We start from the raw sequence: 22,514 nt of genomic DNA, 5'->3' as shown, positions 1-22,514 counted from the left end.
GAGGAGAAGGGATTTGAACAGGTGAGTGCCCTATCTATCAGACTAAAGAGTCATTCTCACTCTCTCTGGCTCAATGTATAAATAATTAAATATGCAAAGTGGAACAGCTTAAACAGGAGAGATAGGGAGACTCACATCACATCAGTATATCCCCATAACCCAGTGGCACTCATCTGTGCCATTTTCTAATCTGGCAAGGAGGAGAATTGAACCTGTGAGTGCCCTAATCCATGCAAGTTCCCTAATTTCAGGTCTAAAGGAGGCTGCCTCCTTTCCCCACTCCCTCCCATTTTCTGTGGAGTTAGGCATGTTCTAAGCCTAACTACTGGATCAGGCCCCACACACAATATAGGTTAGGCAACACCTCTCTTCACCTGGTTTGAAGATCACATTGGGGCTTAAGCATAAGATAAGTGTCTGGCCACCTAGCTGAGTCAGCAGTGCACATGCCCAGAGGCAGAAATTTAGGCCTCTAAAGGGACTTCTCCAGTGGAAATTAGGTGCCTACCAAGAAGGATTTTTATGTATTTCAGTGGTACCTAAATCTGGGGGCCTTAATGACCTTTTTACTTTATGTGGTAGAGTATAATCAGTACCAATTAAGTCTGTGCCCTGCAGAAGCTTTCAAGCCCTTCAGGATGGATGCCACTGAATTCCAATGTGTTCCTGACAAAAACATCAGGGAAAGTAGACTTTTAAATGACACAGACTGTACTATAGCGAGTTATAGAAAGCTCATACTATAGGTGCAAAATCAATTATGATTTTAAAAAAAGACAGGAAAAAAACAGATCATCATGAAAAACAGACTGACATATCTACAGTTTAAATTACATTCTTGTTTTCCTTGATTCCTACAAGTCTATCCACACTAGTCTTTGCACCAGACTGTCTGTCTCAGTACAGGCTCAGCTGAGATCCCAGGATAGGGTTCCCAGCTTAAATCTTATTTAATAAACTTACTTTCTTTTCCATGGCACTGTAATCAAATACCATTTTTAACATACTGAACTATATATATTACTCCATCCACTCCTCTTTCAAGCTCTTATGAATCATGCTAGGAGATTAACATCCAGGATATTTTGCATTGTGAACTGATGACAGTATCTCACAAGAAGAAATGATGACACCAACAGATTTGTGCAGAGTCAGTGTAGACATACACAAATGGTCTGAGTTTAAAAAATAGCCTGTAATTATGCCATGACACAATTGACTGTGCCTTTATTTTTATGCTAGCAGTTAACTCAGAGTATAAATGATTGTAGTTGGCCATCTAACTACCTAATTTGGAGACACAAAATCAGGTAGTCAAGACAGTTAACTATCATTTGTGTCCACAATTAATTGTGCACATAAAAATAAGGATGCATTTAATCATGGGCATAACAATTTGGCAATAAGTTTAGAGGCTTGATTGGGGTCCATTTAGAAATTTTGCTCAGTAAATGCAGACATTGATTATCTGTCAGCCATAAGTCTTCAAGATATTTAATTTTGCTTTATGATAGAGGAAGAGGCAACAGGTGTTGGTGTGGGCAAACCTGCTTATGTAAAGACATTTGGTGATCTAATTGATCAAATTATATCTTTGTTATCGCTTACACTAAAGCAGATATCTTTTATATGTGTTTTACTAAGATGAATCTATTAAGATATGCAATAGGCAGATGCATCAGAACCACACAACTAATTGATATGTCATAGAAGGAGGGACAGCATGTACCCTAATTCCAAAATTGGTTAAACTTCCTAGGATTACTCAAAATTAAAGTAGACTGAGACCTTGTCATGATATCATCTGAAGAGATACTTACCATACTTAATAAGGAAGCTATATTTGTAATTTTTTTTCTGATGAATAAGAGAAGTCATCACAAAGTTCTATCACCTCTCAGTACAATGAATAAAGACAAAACATTAGCACTTCCAGGTCGGTTGTTTCTTCAAGACACACTAATTAAAGCCTTCTTCAAGAAACTTCCACGTGGATCTGAGACATCACTTCCATGCCCTAACAAGTTACATTACTGGGCACAATATGCTAGAACATAACATGATCTCCATGGAAGGCTCTTTACAGTTAAATCACAAAATTCACTAGTTTAGAGGTAGGCACAGTCCCTGTGGAGACAAAAAGCAAAGAGGTTTAAGTGCAAAACGTATGTGATATGTCATGTGCAGTGTATGAATATGATGTTTCAAATCTAGTTTTTAAAACAGACAACCAGATACTTTGCCATGCACTTTCACATAAGATAGGTTTGCTACCAGGCAATGATCTGGATGTAAGTTCTCTTCTCTCTGCCAGATTTCTAGCATCAATTATAATATGCTGAAAGTGAAATGAATAGTTTACAGTTTGATTGCTCATAGATTATGCCTAGATCTAACCAATGTATCATTCTCAAAAGCATTAAACTCATCCACAAAACCATATTTTAAAATGGAAAAGAACTATTTAAAATTATAAGCAGGATACATTAACTATGATTATTTGTTAAAACTGGAATCATGTACTTTATTTTCTTTCTTTGACGTCATTAACAGTTTAAGCAGCCAACATTTTATTTAACAAAAATCATATTTTTTAATAAAAGCACAAAACAATGCTGAACAAATAGAACCACTGGAACTGCCACACTGGATCAAACCATTGGCTGTCATATCAAGTACTCGAATGGTAGCCAGCTTAACAGGAAGTGGAATAAAATTCTATAATACACTCAGGCAATTGTGGAATGTTGTATATAAGATGAACAGGGATGAGTAAGAGTGTTGACTAATGGTTTGATCAAGAATTTGGAGCTGGGAATCCTGGCTTATCTTTTCAATTTTGATATTCACTTGCTGTGTGACTTTGGGCATGTCACTTATCTAAGTTCTTTGTGTAAGGTGTTTCTAGAGCACCCATTACCATAGTTTCTGAGCACCAGGATGTAAACTCCCTTTGCCTCAGCTTATCTTCATCTTTGAGAGTAAAGGCAAGAAGCTTGATCTAGATGTAGAAAGAGTGGCAGCCAATGAAAAGATTCCCACGGCAGTGAATTCCATAGATTAACTCTACTCAATGCAACTGTTTCCCTTTTAATAGTGCTACAAATACTTTTTTACTTTAACTGAAAAAAACTCCCAACACTAAGGGTTAAATCATTTTCCTCTGAAGTCAACAAAAATAGCTACATTGATTTCAATTACAGTTGTATTGAGCTTCAGTCATCTTGACAGAAAAAATGCTTTGTTTTGGAGTACTGAGTTAGAGAGTCTAATAATGATTCAACTCTCTCAACATACATGATATGTGAGTAGGGAATGCCAAATTAAGCTTGCCACTGTACAATTTTTGGATCTTTATTCAACCTCTAGACACAATGTCAGCTTCCCTTTGAAGACATGCAGTCATAGCCACAAATACATTATGCATGTAAAGCTGTACATTGTCTTGGGCTAGAAAAGACCCATAAAATATCCCATAAAATATCATAAAAAGTGATTACATGTGTTAACCTCAAATTTATGAATCATTCTGGTAGGAAAATGTTTGTTCACTACTTTAAATTATGGATAGTAGACTCTTAATATTTTTACTTACCATGCATATTAAACATTAATTTGCTTTTCTGACTTGTGAGAACAAGAATTATGAGCAGTATTATATAATGCTACTTTATAATAATTAGACAAGAGCATAAACAAATAAGATAAAGAGGCTAGGGCTGTAATAAAATGTTCAGCTGAAATATTTGCTATTAAAAAGAAAAACTTAATTTATCACCACTTTTAATTTTTAATGTTTTTGAATATATAGTTATCCTTTTCTGAACATTTCTGAACTTGATTAACTAAGAAAAAGTGTGTGTATGTTTGTGAGGAGAAGGGAGTCTAAGACGGGAAGGAAGAAACCTGATGCCTTACTCCACTAAAGATTTTAAAACTAATTTAGTTGGATTTGTTGAATAAAATATATTTAGGAATTCTTGTTCCCATATTTCACTGCATGTTTTACATATATTTCACTGGCAGCATTAGAAAGCTCAGATATTGCAGTTGCCTAACAACAGTTATTAGAAAGAGGCAAAATTCAAATACAAACATAGAATTTGTTCAGGCATGCAAGAGTTTCATTATTACTGGGCAGAACTTGCGAGAGGCTAGCAGACATCATTAGAACTGTCATTTTACATTTTTTTTCATCTCATTTATATAAACTATTTATACAAAGGTAAAAATTGTCTGAGAACTGAGATTGGTGAAGTTTTCTCCATTTCTAAATTGAAGCCTGGTTAGTGTCACAGTCACTCAGGGTTTGATCCTACAAAGAACTTAAATAGCTTGGTCCTTGCTTTGGCATGCATGAAGTATTCTCATCCAATTCTGTCATTAGGATTGCAGAAGTAAACTAATATTACATTAAGACAAGTTTCTACCCTCATGATTATAACTTTGCTGAACAGTAGCATGGTAAATACGCTATCTATTGGCAGCTGGTGTAGTGCAATTGCTTTTATTGGCAGAATACTCAGACCTGTAATAGTGTAATGATGAGTGTCCTTATTCATTGTAAATCAATGTGTATATTTAAGTAAGAAAACTATCATCACCACTATGGAGATGGTGGGTTTTTCTGGCAAGGATGGCAAATGTGGGAAAGCCCAATGTGCAGCAAAGCATGGGACCAACTAAGGTTTAAGGTCTAAAAACGTTTACAGTTACAACACCATGAAATTTCAGATTTAAATAACTGAAATCATGAAATTTATGAATTTCAAAATCCTATGACCGTGAAATTGACCAAAATGGACCATGAATTTGGTAGAGACCTACCTATGGGGCTTAGTGTGGGCTCTGTGCAACCTATCACATGTATAGAACATTCTTCATCTAAAGTCCCAACTAACAGATCTATTAACAGTTTAGCTGCTTTCACCTTATATATTGTGGCTACTGTTTATCACCAGAATAATTATACCTTAGGGCAGCACCATCAGGCATAAATGCACATAGTTTTAATAATTCCTTTGATGGTTATATAGTACAATTAACATTAAACAGCCCTACTGTTCCATTAAGGAGTATAAGAGAGTACATAAGCCTTGCTCCTATAAGGCATCCTCAATTCCCATTGACAGCGGTAGGCATTGAAGTTGCTAAGCACATCATAAGATTGGGCCCAAACAGAAAAGTGTATGAGCATAATGATCCTATGAACAGAAGGCAGAATGAGGAAGTCAGCAATTTTCACAAATATTAGGGGAGATATTTATAAATGTGTTAGCAGTTGCAAACCTAAAGACTGATAAGTGTCCAGTTTACAACTCACCTAGGGTCAAAATCAAAGGCTACTGACATCAATGGATAGTGTGTGCTGAACAGACTTTCAATTTACTTCCAACATCTCAGCTGACACTTTGGCAATGCCCAGTCTCTTACATATTGGGCAGGGAAATTAGGTTCTCATATTTCTATCTGCTGTTACAGGTTTTGACTGATTGTGTAACAGGGTATTGTATATTGTCTTTAGGACACACTGACGATAGTAGGGGCTGGTCTCCACTACAGGGAGATCAGCGCTGCTGCAATTGATGCAGTAGGGATCAATTTAGCAGGTCTAGTGAAGACCCACTAAATCGATGGCAGAGCTCTCTCCGGTAAACCCCGGTATTCCAGCTCTCCAAGAGTAGCAAGGGAAGTTGATCAGAGAGCGTCTCCCGTTAACTCAGCACCATAAAGACACCGGGGTAAGTCAATCTAAGCTACAGTCGACTGCAGCTACGTTATTCACATAGCTGGAGTAGTATAACTTAGGTCGACTTACCCTCGTATAGAAGAAAAGCCCTAGATCTGTTAGTTTCCACATACATATTCATTTAAAATAGAAATAAGCTTAAAGCAAAACCTTGGATCAGAACTTTGATGTTGAAAATCCAAATCCAAACTTTCCCTACATTTGGGAGCATTTACATTTGGTGTCTATATTCAGCCCATTTTTAAGATATAGATGAGCTATGGAACTCTCATCTAAACCTGATTTAGATAATTTTTAAGTACACTGTAAGACTAGGTGTGGTGGCGTGTGCCTGTACTCCCAGCTACTTGGGACACTGAAGCTGGTGGATTGTTTGAGCTCAGGGGTTCTGGGCTGTGGTTCGCTTTGCTGATCGGGTGTCCAGTGCCACTGACAGTCTGGCCAGCAAGTGGCTGAAGGACTGGCTAGAACAACACAAAAAATATGTTGTGATCTGTTCTCTCTCTGTCAGGGCTGATGGACCAATCAATGAAGGTGACACCTGCAACATGCAGTAGATTTAATTATAGCTCTTTCCTTGAAACTTGTGGCAATATTCATCTGCAGACTTTTTGTGTATTTTGAGATTAAAATCAACAATATGCCAGTATTTCCTACAGATTTCAATTTTTCCTTCAGTAAGAGAAATCAGAAACACAAGGATGCATATTACCATTATGCATTGGGTTAAACCTTGCTGTAGTAACTGTCACCTTTCATTTGGGATGAATGTAAAGATGACAAACAGACAGAGCTTGGACAAATATGGAGTGTGGAAAAAGCCTGAGAAAAAGCCTAGAGCTTCTGTGTCTGGTGCTGACTAAAGAGGCTTGGGGCTATAAGCAAAGAAAATATTTCCTGTTTGGTTCCTCCTGTGTTCAGGGTAAACAGGCTTGGCACATTTTTTGTAAATAAACAAGATTGCATCAAAGAAAACACCTGACTATCATTAATTTCTTCTCCTAACTGGAACAACCCTCAACCCCAAATTTAGCTAACTACTCATTTTGAAAGGGATAATAATAATTTAATATAGGTCACATACAATGTAAACATACAATCCCATCAATAGTGAACAAAAATTAAATATCTGTGTTGTATTTAAAAAAAAATAAAGCAAACTTTCCCATAGTTGTACATTGTCCCTACTTACTTACCAGTAATACACATCCTGGAATTTCTTGTTACGAGTTGGGGAAAAAATAAATTATTTTACACTTGAGTGCCTCACATGCTCGTGGGCACTGTAAAAAGTACGTATGATAGAATACAAAACTTGATCCTGCAGTCTTCTCACATGGCAAAACTCCTATTAAAGTGAACCAGAGTTTTTCCTGTATAAGTATAGCAAGATCTAGACCATGATTTCTACATGACATTTTATAGTGCGCAGCTAAATATATCTACTGCATTTACTGTTAAAATAGTTTATAGCTGAAGAATAAAAACATATACAAATACCTCACCTTTAAAATCATTCCAGTTTGGTATTTGCAATTTAGATAACATTACTGAACTAGTGCAAAGTAATTAATGTTCTCATATTTTAAGAGGTTTTTGTTGTTGTTGTTTTCCCCAATTTAACTGGCCACTCCTTACAACAAGTTTAGTTGGAGGCTGACTGGTTTTGACTTTACATTTCTATTATTTTGGGGGCTTTCCATCCTCCCCATTTACAGCTAATTGTGAAAACTTTACCTGCTCAGAACTCTCAATTAATTCACTAGGAGTTACATGTGTAGAGGGGTTGCAGGACTGGCTGCTTTGTCATTTGAACTCCTTAATTTAAAGTGGGGTCCTGTAAAGAGTGCTAAACGTGAATAATATTTATAAAACATCTCATTTAAAAAGTGAAATAATCTTCCTGACTATAAGGCATCCCTTTTGTTTGACTAACTAAATGGAATTGGGAATATGAAAAATCACCTAAGTTAGGATTCAATTTTAGGAAAAACTGGAGGTCAAAGGGAGATCTAGACAAAAGTCCACATTTTTATTATATTTAATTAAAAGGAAATAGTTTTTAAAAACTTATCACTAAAGCAGTAATGGTGAAGTTCTGCACTGGCATGGGGAGTTCTTCAATTGGGACCTTATCCTGGAACTCTTCTATAAGTGAGTTCTGACTGCAAGAGGAGTGCAGTAATGGATCTCAGTGAGACAGAATTACGCAAGGCCTGAGTGTATCAGTTTTCCTTCCCTCCAATTCCTCTGGAAAAAGCAAACACTCTCCCATGTAGCCTGTAACTAGCTTATATAAAACATTATACCATCACCATCCTTTTGTTTATATATTTTTATGTTTTACCTTATAGATCTTCTTTGGGTCTCCCACTATGCCTTGTTCTTTGATCCTTGAATGTATAGTCTTTTGGGACTGATCTTATCCTATAGAAGCCAATGGTAAAACTTCCATTAACTTTAACGGAAGAGAATGAGGACTTTAAATTCTAAATTCTTCGGGACAGGGACTATGTCACTAAGCCAAATGCTGGAATGTGCTAAACATATGAAACTCCAATTGGAACCCTGAGAATTACAGGGTTCAGGACCTCTCGAGGATTCAGTCAGTTACTTGTATATTCTTCAATGCCAAACACACCATCTGTGCATAATAAATAATACTAATGAATCCCAAGTCCAAAGAAAAGTTTAATTTATTGATCACTTTCATTTGCAAGCAAAACACTTGTATAGCATATCAATAATTAAGCATACAGTATTTGTTTCAGTGCTGTTATTGTTATGTCAACTGCAGCAGTTCTTCTTTAATGCTACCCACTATGGGTTATCTATGTTATAACTTAAAATTATAAATAAAAGCCTCACTGCTCAAGAAGAAGAAAGAAAAAAGGACAAAGTTAGAATTTATTTCCCCTTTATATTTCATATATCAGACTTCTGTGATCAGAGGAACATACATTGGTCTGGAATACATGAGAAAAGGAAATGGAGGGGTAATTATTAATATATCATCTCTGGCAGGTAAGAAAATCTTATATCTAAATCCTTGCTGGTACTTTTTAAAATAAATTAATCCATATTTATTCCTTATTCTTTTCTTTCTTTTTTCATGATCTTTTTGTTGTTTCTTCATACTTGTACAACATCTACTTATCTTGCAGTGACCTCCAAAATGAATAGAGAAGGGCTACTGTTTTTCCCAGCCCAGTTGGGCTATGTAATTGTACACTCAGTAATTCCCTGCACTATTAGTCTCAGATCCCACAATGATGAGTATGGTATAAATATCCAATTTTTTAATCTTCCCTTCAAGGTTACCAAATAATTGTAGATTAAGTGACCATCAGCTAAGCTTAATTCATTATATTTCACTAATATTTTATCTTGCAAAGCCAAAAACTGTATTTGAAGCATACTGTGTGTTTGAAAGGATAGTCTTCAATATTTATAGACCCAAAGAGGAAACATTTACATTCTGAGTTTATTTTGCAAACTGTTTAATTTTTGTAGTATATATAGATCAACGGGAATTAAATTTAGAGGGCAGGGAAGTACCAGAAAATCCTCTATAATGGGCCAAAAATCCATGAGAGAAAGGGAAGCTGAGCAAAAGAAGCTGTCTCTCTCTTTCCTCTACCCCTTTGGAAGCCCCATTAGGTTGTACTAGCTCTGTTGATACTAAAAAGAGTGGCTGGATGAGAATACTTGCAGGAATTAATAGCGAACCTGTCAGCATTGATTCCAGCCTGGTCCCACTTCATACTTTCAAATCATGTGGTGAGAATTTGAGGGTAAGAAAATAATCTTGTCTTTTATATATAGATTGTAAACTATTTTGGACAGGGACTGTCTTTTTGTTGCGATTGTACCGCATCTAGTACAATGGGATCCTGGTCCATAACTAGGGGTCCTAGGAGCTACTGCAACACAAATAATTAAATGAGGAGGCACTGAGTATAGAGTAGAGGAGGAGGAGGCACTGAGTGAGTATAGGGAGTAGTGTGATTGGATACCCTGAGTTCCCCCTGCATATCAGGACACCTGCTAGGTAAGAAAACCAAGTCACCCCAATTAAATTATGCATTGGAGCTTTGTGAGTTTAAACTCATAGTTTGACATACACACACACACACACACACACACACACACACACACACCACAGCCTCACATGAGTTTTTCCATTACATGTCTTCATGTAGCCCTAACTCAGCATTGATAATACAGCCTGATCCAATGCCTATTGAAGTCAATGAGATGTTTTCCATCAACTGCAACAAATGTTGGATCAGGCCCAAAATATCAACTGCTTATGTAACACAAGGAACCATCAGCCCTAGTGAAAGATTAAACAGTTTCACACAGTATATAAACATATAAAAAGAGGGCAAAGGTAGAGTACTGCACTGTGGCCTGAGTATCAATTAAAGTTTTATTTATTTACTTTTACATTTTTTAAAATGTGATCATTGTGCTCTAATGGTTATGACTATCTCTTTAAAAAACAAAGTGTACTTTGCTTTCTTCACTTTTACATAGCATGAGTTTAGCAATTGTTTCCAAAGTCATCAGAAAAAGCAGATTATAAAAGTTGACACAGGCATTTTATTCCTATTTGTATATTGTGATTATACTTTCTTTTTTAAGACTCTAATCCTGCAGTGACTGCACACATAAAACTCCCCATTGAGTAGTTGTTTAACACTCACTAGAGTGAGTTTCATTTTTTTCCCCAGTTTTTTCAGCAGACTTAGCTTCTGTTGACCATTAACAAACCCATTTCTCTATTACTTTTGTTTTTCTTTTCAATTCTCTGTAAGTATGTGTTCATCCGACAGGCTCCACACCTAGCAAACATCTTGGTCTCGCATTGTGTGCAATAAGAATAGTCATTTAATGCTTATTTAACACTGTATGTTCAAAATCCTGTACACACACTAATTAGGCTTCAGTTCTGTTGGAGTTTTGCCACTGATTTTAATTAGAGAAGGTTCAAATCCTAGAGCTCAGTCCTGCAAAGTGAAGTCAATGATACTACTCACATTCTTTACAGTAAGTGCTTTGCTGGATTGGGGCCAGATCTTTACAGGATCAAGACCTTGTTCCTTACCACCCCTCTGTGAGGTAGGTTGAGTTAGGAAATAGAGACAGCAAAAGACTGATTTGCCTAAGGCCACACAGCAAGTTTTTGGCACAAGAGGGATTAGAACTGAAAAGTACCTGACTACTAACCCTCTGCTTATCCCTGAGCGTGCTGCCTTTCAAGGCTATAAAGCTTCTGATAACTTTCAAAGGAGTTATGCAGTCATATAAAAAGAGGAAGTTATACCACTAAGCCTCTGAGACAATGGGAGTTTTGTGTGTGTAGTTGCGGAACTGGCCCCATAGAAGAGAGCTTGCCACACGTTTCTAAATGAATGCATTATCATAAATATCACTTGACATTTAAGGAGAGTAACACAGGTTAACCCCTCTTGTTAGAGTATAATTTTGAGGGTTGTGATTTTTGTATAAATTGGTTTTATACCTACCTAGAGAAAATTGATACAATGTTATGTGTAACTACTAAGGTTGACAACAAAAACTGAAAAGGATGGTTGGGCTGGGTGGGTTTCTGTTGTTGGCTGGGGTTTTGTTGTTTGGTAATGTTGGCAGATTTTATGCTGTCATGAAGCTATGGTATACACTAGGCCCTTTGAGCCATCTGGATTCTGAAAGGAAAAAGCAAAATATATTTATAGAGGACTTAAAAGTAGGTACAATAGTTAGTGTAAGAACATACTGACTTGTTAGAGTCCTAGAATATTACATTAGAAGGGACCACCAGATCATCCAGTCTGACTTCCTGTATATCACAAGCCACCAACACCACTCAGCAGCACCCACATACTAAACCCAACAACCAAAATGAGACCAATGTATTACAACATACAAGAGACTAGACTATTATGTGCCACAGGCAATGAACAAGAGAGATCAAGGTGCACCCATGCCTGAGGCTCTTGCAATAGCAGGGAAATGATTTAGTGAGGTATATGCAGATGATCCCTGCAAGTGACCTACACTCCAGGGTGCAGGGTCCACAAGTTGCCAGCGTGGTGCTTTTTCCACAGGATGTTTCTCCAGAAGACAATGCATTGGGTATTTCAGAAAGCACACCAATTTAGGCCCTGATCCTGCAAACATTTACACATGCTGAACTTTGCTATCATAAAGTGATTTCAATGGAAGACTCATGGAAGTAAAGTTAAACAAGTATGTGTGTGGTTACAGGATTGGGATTTTAGGGTCAATACCTTAAAAAGAACTGTGATGCTCTCAGACAAGAAAGGAAAAAAAAAGGTTGTGCTGACTAGAAGTCAGGGTAGGAGCTCTGGGAAAGACGAGCTAACATGAATGGGTTAGGGACTTTGATTTTGCTGCTTGTAAAATGTCCTGGAAGGAATGCAGCAAGGGACTTCTGCAAAGCTGGTGTCTATTTGGGGTAACCAGGAACCCCTACAATAAAGTCTACACAGGGAGAGTGAACTGTGTTCAAACCAGAGCCTCTGGTGAACCCTCTCTCTGTCTCATATCATTCAGCCATAGCACAGCTACAAATCCATCAACTCTTTAATTTGTTTCCTTTGTTGGACCTCTGTTGGTCCAAAAGAGATTTTGACCTTCAGATCATACTGCAAGTTCATTCTGTTTTTCAGCTTTTTGTCTCAGGGGAAGGAGGGCCATTGAGTTTTGTCTTGAGGCTGGGAAATTCTACTTTTTAAGTTGGCATTACAACAATCATTCACTTTTTAAAAATAATTGTTATACATGTTCCTATAGGCTTTGATAAGCATCTTTTATAAAATACACACAAACAAACATGGCAAAAAGTCTGTTATAATGGAAAAATTGGTCAACATGTTACAATAATACTTAACAGTTTGCTTCTAAATAAATTTCATCATTTTCTCAAAACTTGTCCTTGATCATTTTCACAAAAACTATTTTATAATCAGTGCAAATTTAGCAAGACAAAAGTAAGTGGGTGACATACAAGGACCCATTCAAACTTAATATATAACACATTGAATATATATACTTACTGTGGTATTCTGATAATGATCTCTAACACAGTATATTCTTGGCATCAACCACTATCTTCTGATGAGCTCTCAGCTTCCACTGAAATCAAGAGTAGCCATGTGAGACTGCATAATTTGGCTCTTACTCTTTGCAACATTCTAAGCCATAACAACTTTAAGATTATGAATAAAGAGAATCACATTTTATCGCAGGATGGCTAGCAATGCAGCCACGGACAAAGGGGGGATGAAAGGCCAACTACATGCTAATAAATGGTATTTAAAAAGGGATGCTTGTTCAAATCCCAGTGGGAAATCCCTGTCCATGGGGGAAATATACCTAGGAGGAAATGCTTAATTAATTAATATTGTGTATTCACCAAACCTGTTCAATAGACTGAAAGAAAATGGTAATATCAACAAATGCAACTCTGACATTCAGCCTTTATCTTCAATGCTAATTTCCTAATTTGTGGATCATGAAATTTAATTAAAACTATTGACCATCACAAATGAACAAACAGATTTAGTTAGAAGTCTCACTTCACATCTAAAATGGTAACGAGTGATCTGGACACCCTAAAAACAAAGGGACTAAAGTATAAACCAAGGAGAGGAGCTGCCTCTTTGTCAGCTTGCCAAGAAATCAGGAAGAGAGTAAATGAAAGGAAAATTTGCTCTGACTTGTAGGGTTAGTGAAACTGTCTTTTGACATCTTAGGCCTTGTCTACACTACAAGACTATTTCGAATCAACTTAGTTCGAATTTGTGGATTCGACCTTATGAAGTCAAATTTGTGTATCCATACTAAATACACTAATTCGAATTTCTGAGTCCACATTCACGGGGCCAGCGTCGACTTTGGAAGTGGTGCACTGTGGGAAGCTATCCCACAGTTCCCGCAGTCCCCGCTGCCCATTGGAATGCTGGGTAGAGCCCCCAATGCCTGCTGGGGGGAGAAATGTGTCGAGGGTGGTTTTGGGTAAGTGTCGTCATTGAATCGTCAATCACAACCTCCCTCCCTCCCTCCTTGAAAGCGCCTGCGGGCAATCTGTTCGTGCACTTTTCTGGTCAGTGACAGCGCGGACGCCACAGCACTGCAAGCATGGAGCCCGCTGCGATCATCGCCGTTTTCTCCTCCTCGCACTTTATCGTCCACCTCTTCCACAGTCAGCTGCTGAGAAATTGGGCTACTTTTCAATGGTGCTGCAAGCACTGGGGGACCATAGGGGACGTTTTGCAAACATCAACGTCGGGTGGCCGGGCAAGGTTCATGATGCGTGTGTTTTCAGGAACTGTGGGCTGCTCAGACGCCTGCAGGAAGGTAGTTTCTTCCCGGACCACGAAATAACTGTTGTGGATGTGCAGATGCCTATAGTCATCCTCGGGGACCCAGCCTGCCCGCTAATGCACTTGCTCATGAAGCCCTATACAGGCGCCTGGGACAGCGACAAGGAACTCTTCAAATACCAGCGAGCAGCGAGCAGCGTGACCTGTGACTGTTCAGTTTCTTTACAGAGAAGCTGAACCTGTCCCTGTTTCTTTACCCAGTTACTGTTGACTCTCCTCTTCGGTTACATACCCCGTTCACCCCGTTACCCCCACTTCCAGCACACGTGTAAAAATAAAATACATGTCCCATTATTACTTAACAAAGGTTTCTTTATTCATGACTTTTCGTGAAAGGGTTGAAACTGGGACGCAGACTGTGCTGGGTAGGGTGTGCGGTGATGTAAAGACCGCCTCTAAACTCAAGGAATGACAGGCTCCTGCTCCTAGAGCGGTCCGCAGTGCCGGAAGGCTTCTTTCAACGGAGCCTGCCATCCCTCTTTATGGAATTCTGTGTGTGGGCGGATATGTGACCTTGTGGTGGAGGAGGACGGATACAGATTCCTCAGCTGCGTGACTCAGCGGTCCAGGACAAGGACCGCTGTATAAGATCTGTAACCGCCCTCCCCCGCTGCAAAGTCACATCTCCCCCGCCCACACAGATCCTGGAAACCACCTCCCATAACGACCAGGGTGCCTACTGACTGCACCGTGTGTGTGACCCGCTGCTGATCCTGCCCCCGTGTCTGTACCCTGGGAAAGGTGACTGTCCTATGCAATTAACCACCACCCCCCATTCAAACACAGTCTTCTTTGAAAAAACATAACGGAAACAGTAATTAACAGCAAAGCATTTTTATTAATTAAGTAGACAGTTAGGGGATGGGACTGGAATTGGGACTACTGTGAGTCTGGAAGTGAAGGACTTCAGCAAATGTAGGGTATGAGAGCTTTTGGGTACTTGAGCACTGTGCTGTGGTGCAGTGACAGTATTCACATCCCCGGCCGCCCCTCCTCCTGATTATTTTCGGTGAGGGGGGTATGGGACTTTGTGGCACGGGAAGTGCGGTTGCAGATACACTGCAGGGTGTCTCTGTCCTCCTGCGGTCCTGCAGAACATCCACAAGGCGCCTGAGCGTGTCTGTTTGCTCCCTCATTAGTCCAAGCAGCGTTTCAGTCGCCTGCTTGTCTTCCTCACACCACCTCTCCTCCCGTTCGCTGTGTGAGCGCTGGCACAGAGAGACGGTCTCCCTCCACTGGCTCTGCTGGTCCGCCTCTGCTAGGTAGCAGCCCATACGTTCCTCGAACATCTTGTCCCTTGTCTTTTTCTTTCGCTGCCTAATCTTTGCCAGCCTCTGCGAGGGGGATGCTGTGGCAGGTCTGGAGACAGTGGAAGCTGTGAGATGGGAAACAGGGAGTGAATTCCTTGCAAAGATACATTTTTGCGAACAATTAACTGAGTCTAGGCTGTCTCTGTGAATTCTGGGTTGAGACCCCTGTGCCTGCTGGGGCACAAATAATTTTCGCGGTGCATTCTGGGTAAATGTTGCCAGTCATTCCTTCCGGGAAAGCAACGGCAGACAATCATTTCAAGCCCGTTTTCCCAGAATTGCCCTGGCATACGCCATAGCGTGGCAACCATGGACACTGTTTTGCCTTTTGTGTATGTCACCGTATGTGTACTAGATGCCGCTGACAGAGGCGGGCCAGCAGCGCTACACAGCAGCATGCTTTTGCTTTTGCATGACAGCAGAGATGGTTACCAGCCATATTGTACCATCTACCATACCATAAATTGGTAATAAGATGGTAATAAGATGGGCATGGTTACCTGTCCTTTTGCACTGCACCATTTGGTGCTGTCATAAGTGCCCCTGGCCGAGCAGCCAGGGGCACAAAAGCAAAAATTGGGAATGACTCCCTGAGTCAATCCCTCCTTTTTGGTATCTAAAAATAGAATCAGTCCTGCCTAGATTATGGGCAAGTGTACTAGATAACCACTGTATCATAGAACCAGAGAGCACAGCTGCTCTGTGTCCGATCCTGCATAAATTTGGAGCTGTATGCTATTCACAGGGGGTGCTCCTGCAACAACAACACCTGTTCATTCCGGCCTCCCCACAGCCTTCCTGGGCTACCATACCATTGTCCCACCACTTGTGTGATGAAGTAATAAAGAATGCAGGAATAAGACACAGTGACTTGTTTGTGAGAAATGACTGGAAGGAAGCCAGCTGCAATGATAGTCCAGGCAGGACATTAAGTACTGTGGATGAAGGAGCCCATCATCCCTCTGCTAGTCCAGGGGCAATTCAATCTTTTCTTTACACAGGAAGGGTGGGGGCTGATGGAGCTCAGCCCCCTGTTGCAATGATGAGGACGGTTACCAGCCATACTGCACCATCTACCATGAAAAATTAGGGCCAGGCGCCCTTGATCGACCTCACAGATGCTAGTACGCATGGTTACCAGTCCTTTTGCACTGCCCCATGTGCCAATAGGCTGATGATGAGGACGGATACCAGTCGTTTTGTACCATCAGCCATCCATAGCGTGGGGGGAGCAAGGATGTTGGTGTTGAGTGCTGCACCATCGCGTCTATCTGCAGTATTCAGTAAAGATAGGGTGACATGTAAAAGAGTCAACAGAGGATTGTTTTCACTTCTGGTGGTGGGTGGGGTGTGTGCGCAAATTGCCGAACTATGCCCTGACCCACCGCAGACACTGTGTTTGACCCTAGAAGCATTTGGAGCTCATCCAAGAATGCAAATACTTTTCGGAGACAGCAGGAACTGTGGGATACCTTGCGTCCTCATTCCCCCCTCCCTCCATGAGCGTCCATTATATTCTTTGGCTTTCCGTTACGCTCGTCACGCAGCTGCATGCTGAGTCTGTGCTATGCCGTCTGTCCGTAGATTTTTTAAAAATACTTTGGACCAGGCATAAAATTACAGTAATTACCCTAATTAGATGCAGGAGTCTCCGAGCGAGATCACCCTGAGGACAGTCACTGAAGGAGATAGAGAGCGCATGCTGCGTAAAAGCTAGCACGAACCAGGGCCCGATGCAGCCGTGCTCGGGGAGGCAGTGCTCCCTGAGTACCTCATGAAAGCCTTGCGCGGAAAAGTGTGCTACCACGGAGCACCCAATAAGGCAGCTCTCCCCAGGAACCTCCTGCTGATGCTTTTCGATTAACGCAAGGAGAGCTTCGTGGAGATCTCCAAGGATGATTTCTGTTCTATCCCCATATATAGAGAGCCCTCCTTTTCACACACTTAAGATTCCTGTTATATTAAGAATAAAAGTTAACATGGTTAAAGCACTTACCGACTGCTCCTTCCCCTGATTCAGGATCCGGGTTCATGGCCGGGGAGGGTTGGTAGGGGATCTCCGTGACGGTGATGAAGAGATCCTGGCTGTCGGGGAAACCAGCGTTGTAAGCGCTCTCGCCTGCCTCGTCCTCCACAAACCCTTCCTCATCTTCCCCGTCCGCGAACATCGCCGAGGAACTGTCCGTCGACACTGTCCCATCATCAGAGTCCATGCTCACTGGTGGGGCAGTGGTGGCAGGCTCCGTAGCGTCCGTTTGTCGGTTTGATTTTTTGGTAGCCTTGTCTGGAGTCCTTTATTTTCACGCGGCACTGCGTTGCATCCCGGCTGTATCCTCTGTCTGTATCATGGCTTTGGAGACCTTCTCGTAGGTCTTTGCATTCCGTGTTTTGGAGCGCAGCTCCGAAAGCACAGACTCCTCGCCCCACACACCGATCAGATCAAAGAGTTCCCAGTCAGTCTATGCTGGGTCCCTCTTTCTATTCACAGATAACATGAACTCCTCTGCTGGAGAGCTCTGCATCGTTGCAGGTGCTGCGGAGCTCGCCCCGATGTCCAGCCAGGACGTCAGATTCAAAGTGCCCAGACAGGAAAATGAATTCAAATTTTCCCGGGTCATTTCCTGTGTGGCTGGTCAGAGAATCCAAGCTCCGACTGCTGTCCAGAGCGTCAACAGAGTGGTGCACTGTGGGATAGCTCCCGGAGCTACTAAGTTCGATTTGCATCCACACCTAGCCTAATTCGAGCTAGCCATGTCGAATTTAGCGTTACTCCACCTGTCGGGGTGGAGTACCGAATTCGAACTAAAGAGCCCTCTAGTTCGAATTAAATGGCTTCCTGGTGTGGACGGTTGAGCGGTTAGTTCGAATTAACACTGCTAAATTCGAATTAAAGTCCTAGTGTAAACCAGGCCTAAGTGAGGTGTTGTGCCATCTTCCACTTCATTCTCAGCTAGGTATGCTTTTTAAATTTATTTTCTGATTTGTATCTGTTTCTCTCTCTCTCTCAAATAAACAGTAACTTGCTTAAATAATCTGTAAGTCCTTCTTCTGGATTCCTAACACATCCTGTCTTGTATCTGCCTTTTCAACTGTAAATTCATTAGGATTGTCTTTATCTTTATGTTATTCACAGTACGTTGTGGTATTAAATAAGTTAGGTGTGATGGATAATACTGATAACTGGTGCTAACTCTACATCACAGGAAGTAAGAAATGCTCTACTCTTGGAGGACAAACCCAAATGGGAGTAAACTCATTGACAACGCTCCAGAGTCATAAAAAAGCATGGTTTAGAAAGGCCTATGGTTCCTGCCTAAAGGGATGTCACAGATGGAGGTTCAGAAACAGAGCAAGCACTCTTTCTATAGAGGTGCCAAGGTACAGTGATCCATTGTAACAGCTTTCAAAAGCATCCAAAGGCTGGATCTTTCAATCTGAGTTGGGGAGTTGCACAAACTTAAAAGGCACCACCATTCATTGTAATACATTATTCATCCCGCCAAGGTGAACAGTGCTAATAAAAGTGCTGTTTTCACTGGATCAATGTAGCATTTAAATAAAGAAGAAATAAAGATGTTTTAAACACTGAAATATTGTTTTTCATGTCAGTGTTGTAATTTTAATGCTGTGCCTTATCAGAAAATTATTTCCTTTGGGTGAAATTGACTCCAGAGCAGAGAGCCCAGACCATACCCTATGCACCACTTAATATCTACTGAAATCCCACATTAAGGATTTGAGTAGTACATAGATCCTTGCATGAGTCCGCTCCACTGTGATGAATCACACCCATTGTTGCTGATATTACTTACCAAAAACAAAAGGGAAAAAACAGATTTTTTTAAATTGGGGTGATTTCCATTAGTCAGAGCTAAACAACAAACATTAGTGCAGTAACTTTAGCATCCAAGTTTTATGACATCTCCTTTCAGGAATGTATTTGAGTTTTATCTTTCTAATTTAGGACAGGCTGTGCTTTTCTGCTTACGGTTATATAACTTCCAGCTGTAGTTCGCAGTCCCTTTGTATTATAATTTAGTCAGTATGCCTGCTAGCCCCCTTGTGACTGAAATCCCTGTAATATAGTGGGATTTCTATATAATTGCTAGTGTAAATAGATTCATGGTCTCTCTGTCATCTCTTGATTATCCTACTGCTAATGTCAACTCAATTGGGCAAAAACTGAACTCCTAATCTTTCCTCCCAAACCCTCTTCCACCTCCTTCCTCCTCTATTACTACTGATAATACCACACCCACCCCATTCCCACTGTCATCACACAGAGACACAACCTAGGCATCATTTTCATATTGCTTCTCTTCTTTTCCAAATATAGCATATGTTGGTTCTTTTCCCCACAATCTCTGAAAAATCCAACTCTTCCTCTCCTTACAACTAACCCATTTGTCCATGCTTTGGCTATTACATCCCATCTCTCTTTGGCTTCCCTCAAACACCTCTTGCTCCATTCCCACATACATGTCATGATGAAAATCATCTATCTTGTCTGCTGCCCAGAACGTCATTCCCTTTCTGAATCTGTCCACTGATGTATTATTTTACCAGAGGCCAACTGAGAATGGGGCCCATTTGTACTAAGCATAATAAAAAGGGATGCCTTCTACATCTTATTTAATCTTGTCTTCTTTCTAAGATGCTTCAGAACTCTGCCCAGCCTGTTTCTCTGCTCTCATTTCTTCCTGCTTCCCATCTTGAGCCCTTTACTACACTGTTCCCTGTCTTTTCTCACTCTCATTTTCATGCCTTCTTCACTTAGATATCTCATGTGTTTCCCAGTGCCACTCCTTCTATCATTAACTCAGAGGTGTGGTGCCTAGAATAGGACACAGTACTCCAGTTGAGCCTTATCAGTGTTGAATAGAGTGGAAGAATTACTTCTCATGTCTTGCTTGAAATACTGCGGCTAATACATCCCAAAATGATGACCACTTTTTTTGCAACAGTATTACATTGTTGACTCATATTTAGTTTGTGATCCACTATAACCCCCATATCCTGTGCTGCAGTACTCCTTCCTAGGCAGTTATTTCCAATTTTGTATTTGTGCAAGTGATCAATCCTGCCTAAGTGTAGTACTTTGCATTTGTTCTCATTGAATTTCATCCTATTTATTTCAGACAATTTTTCCAGTTTGTCAAGATCATTTTAAATTCTAATCCTGTCCTCTAAAGCATTTGCAACCCATCCAAGCTTGATATCATCCACAAACTTTATAACCCTTTTATGCCCTCTCTACATCATTATTCAAATAATTTATGAAGCTATTGAATAGAACAAGACCCAGCCCCAATCCCTGCAGTACCCCACTTGACATGCCCTTCCAGCTAGACTGTGAACAATACTGTTCTCTTCTTATGCGTCTCTTCCTGTCTCCTTACTCTCTCTTGCCTTTTTGTTCTTTTCTGGAGTTTTTGTTTGTTTGTTTTTGGCTGGTCTTTTACCCTTTCCTTTTTCCCAGTTTGACCTCAAAATTACAGCTAGAATTAAGAAATTTTAACTAGTAATGACTGCTACATTTGATTGTGCATGTTATGATCTTAACAGGTATTGATTATTAATGTGTATATTCAACTCTCTTTTCATTTTTCAAGGACTCATGCCTGCTGCACACCAACCAGTGTACTGTGCTACAAAGCATGGCATAATTGGATTCACCCGGTCTATAGCTGTGAGTATATGTAGCCAAAAACACTATCAGCAGTTTCTTGAGAACAAGCTTACTTTCTCAGGTTCCCTCTCTATAGCAAGGCAAGTGAAAACAGTGCCTACAGAAGTGCTGTGTGGGGTTTGGTTTTGTTTTTAATAAAAGCTTTTAAGGTGGTAGCTGGAGACTCCTTCATTTCACAGGGGTAACACCAAGGAGGTAATAACGGAGGTGTATATGGGGTTTGTGATCAATACAAGCTTTGGGCAATACTCTTCTTAGGTAAGGGCAATGAGGGTGATATAGAGAAAGGATAAAGACAATCAATCAAATAGACAACCTTGGACAAATCATTTTAGTTTCTCCATCTGTAAATTGGCAAATGTGGGGCAAATGATTTGAATATGAAAAGTGCTCCCCATTATTAAGGCTGACTCAGCTATTCTGATTACTATCACACCAATGTTAAGTAACAATGAAAGGCTCTGATTCAGGATGGAGCCTATCCTGGCTGTTGTACAAAGAACTTTCTCTGAATACCCCAAATACTGTCAAAAGAAACTTCTGTCTAATTTATGGCAAGATACTAGTAGAAGGAAAGGGCTTGAAGGAAGTATGAGGATAACAAGATCATGTATTTGCATAGAGCAGTTGTGTGCACAATTTGAGGATAGCCTCTTCACATGAGATTTCTAGTCAAATTTCCAGCCCAAAGAAGCTGAGATATATTTGGATAAGCATGTAGACTTTTTAAAACGTTTTCCCAAACCTCTGAATCTTCTAGGGTTAACTAATGCAGATCAGTTTGGGAATAGGAGTCATATATCACACTTTGGCCACAGTCTGAACATGACAGTATATAATTTAATTTTTTGCATGATTTAAAAAATATATCATCATTCAAACAACAAAAACTGTGGTAAAATGAGAGCGTATGCTACTTCCTAATGAACACAAGAAAATAAAACACTGGAGAAACACAATAGGACTTAAAATACTTACCAGATAACGGAGAAGAAGGTGCAGCCTGACACAGGCAGGTGAAATTTAGAACTTTTAGGACTCTAGTTGATTGTGCCAGACTTAGGAGGCCAGCTCTTAAAGAAGATTCTGGATAAGGCTCCAATAAAAATGGTAAACCTCAGATTAAACAATTTAGTGGTGAACAGGCAGTCAAAAAGAAAGTCATTCCAGGGCAAGGGACGGAATCCCAATTTTTTGTGGTGAAGGAGGCGAGTGGAAAATATTCAAAAGTTTAGGGCTGGAATTTGGTGTGCTTTGAGATAGTCATGTTATTTTGTTTTCTTATGAAAAAGTTTTTTATATATTAGGAAAAAAAACAAGGTTTGCTGGGGTTACTTTTAGGATGTCAACTG

At 40.1% G+C, this 22,514-nt stretch overlaps 1 protein-coding gene across 1 annotated transcript in view; it reads left to right on the top strand.

Annotated features, from left to right (window-relative positions):
* Positions 1-22,514, top strand: part of HPGD (15-hydroxyprostaglandin dehydrogenase) — a 36,801-nt gene that overhangs the window by 10,024 nt on the left and 4,263 nt on the right. Inside the window, exons 4-5 of the mRNA XM_045018497.1 lie at positions 8,686-8,773; positions 21,086-21,162. Coding sequence (XP_044874432.1) covers positions 8,686-8,773; positions 21,086-21,162 — 165 coding nt within the window. The remainder of the gene's footprint in view (positions 1-8,685; positions 8,774-21,085; positions 21,163-22,514) is intronic.

This window comes from Mauremys mutica, chromosome 5 (genome assembly GCF_020497125.1).
Source record: "Mauremys mutica isolate MM-2020 ecotype Southern chromosome 5, ASM2049712v1, whole genome shotgun sequence".
Lineage (NCBI taxonomy): Eukaryota > Metazoa > Chordata > Testudines > Geoemydidae > Mauremys > Mauremys mutica.
This window is presented reverse-complemented; position numbering and strand designations above follow the sequence as displayed.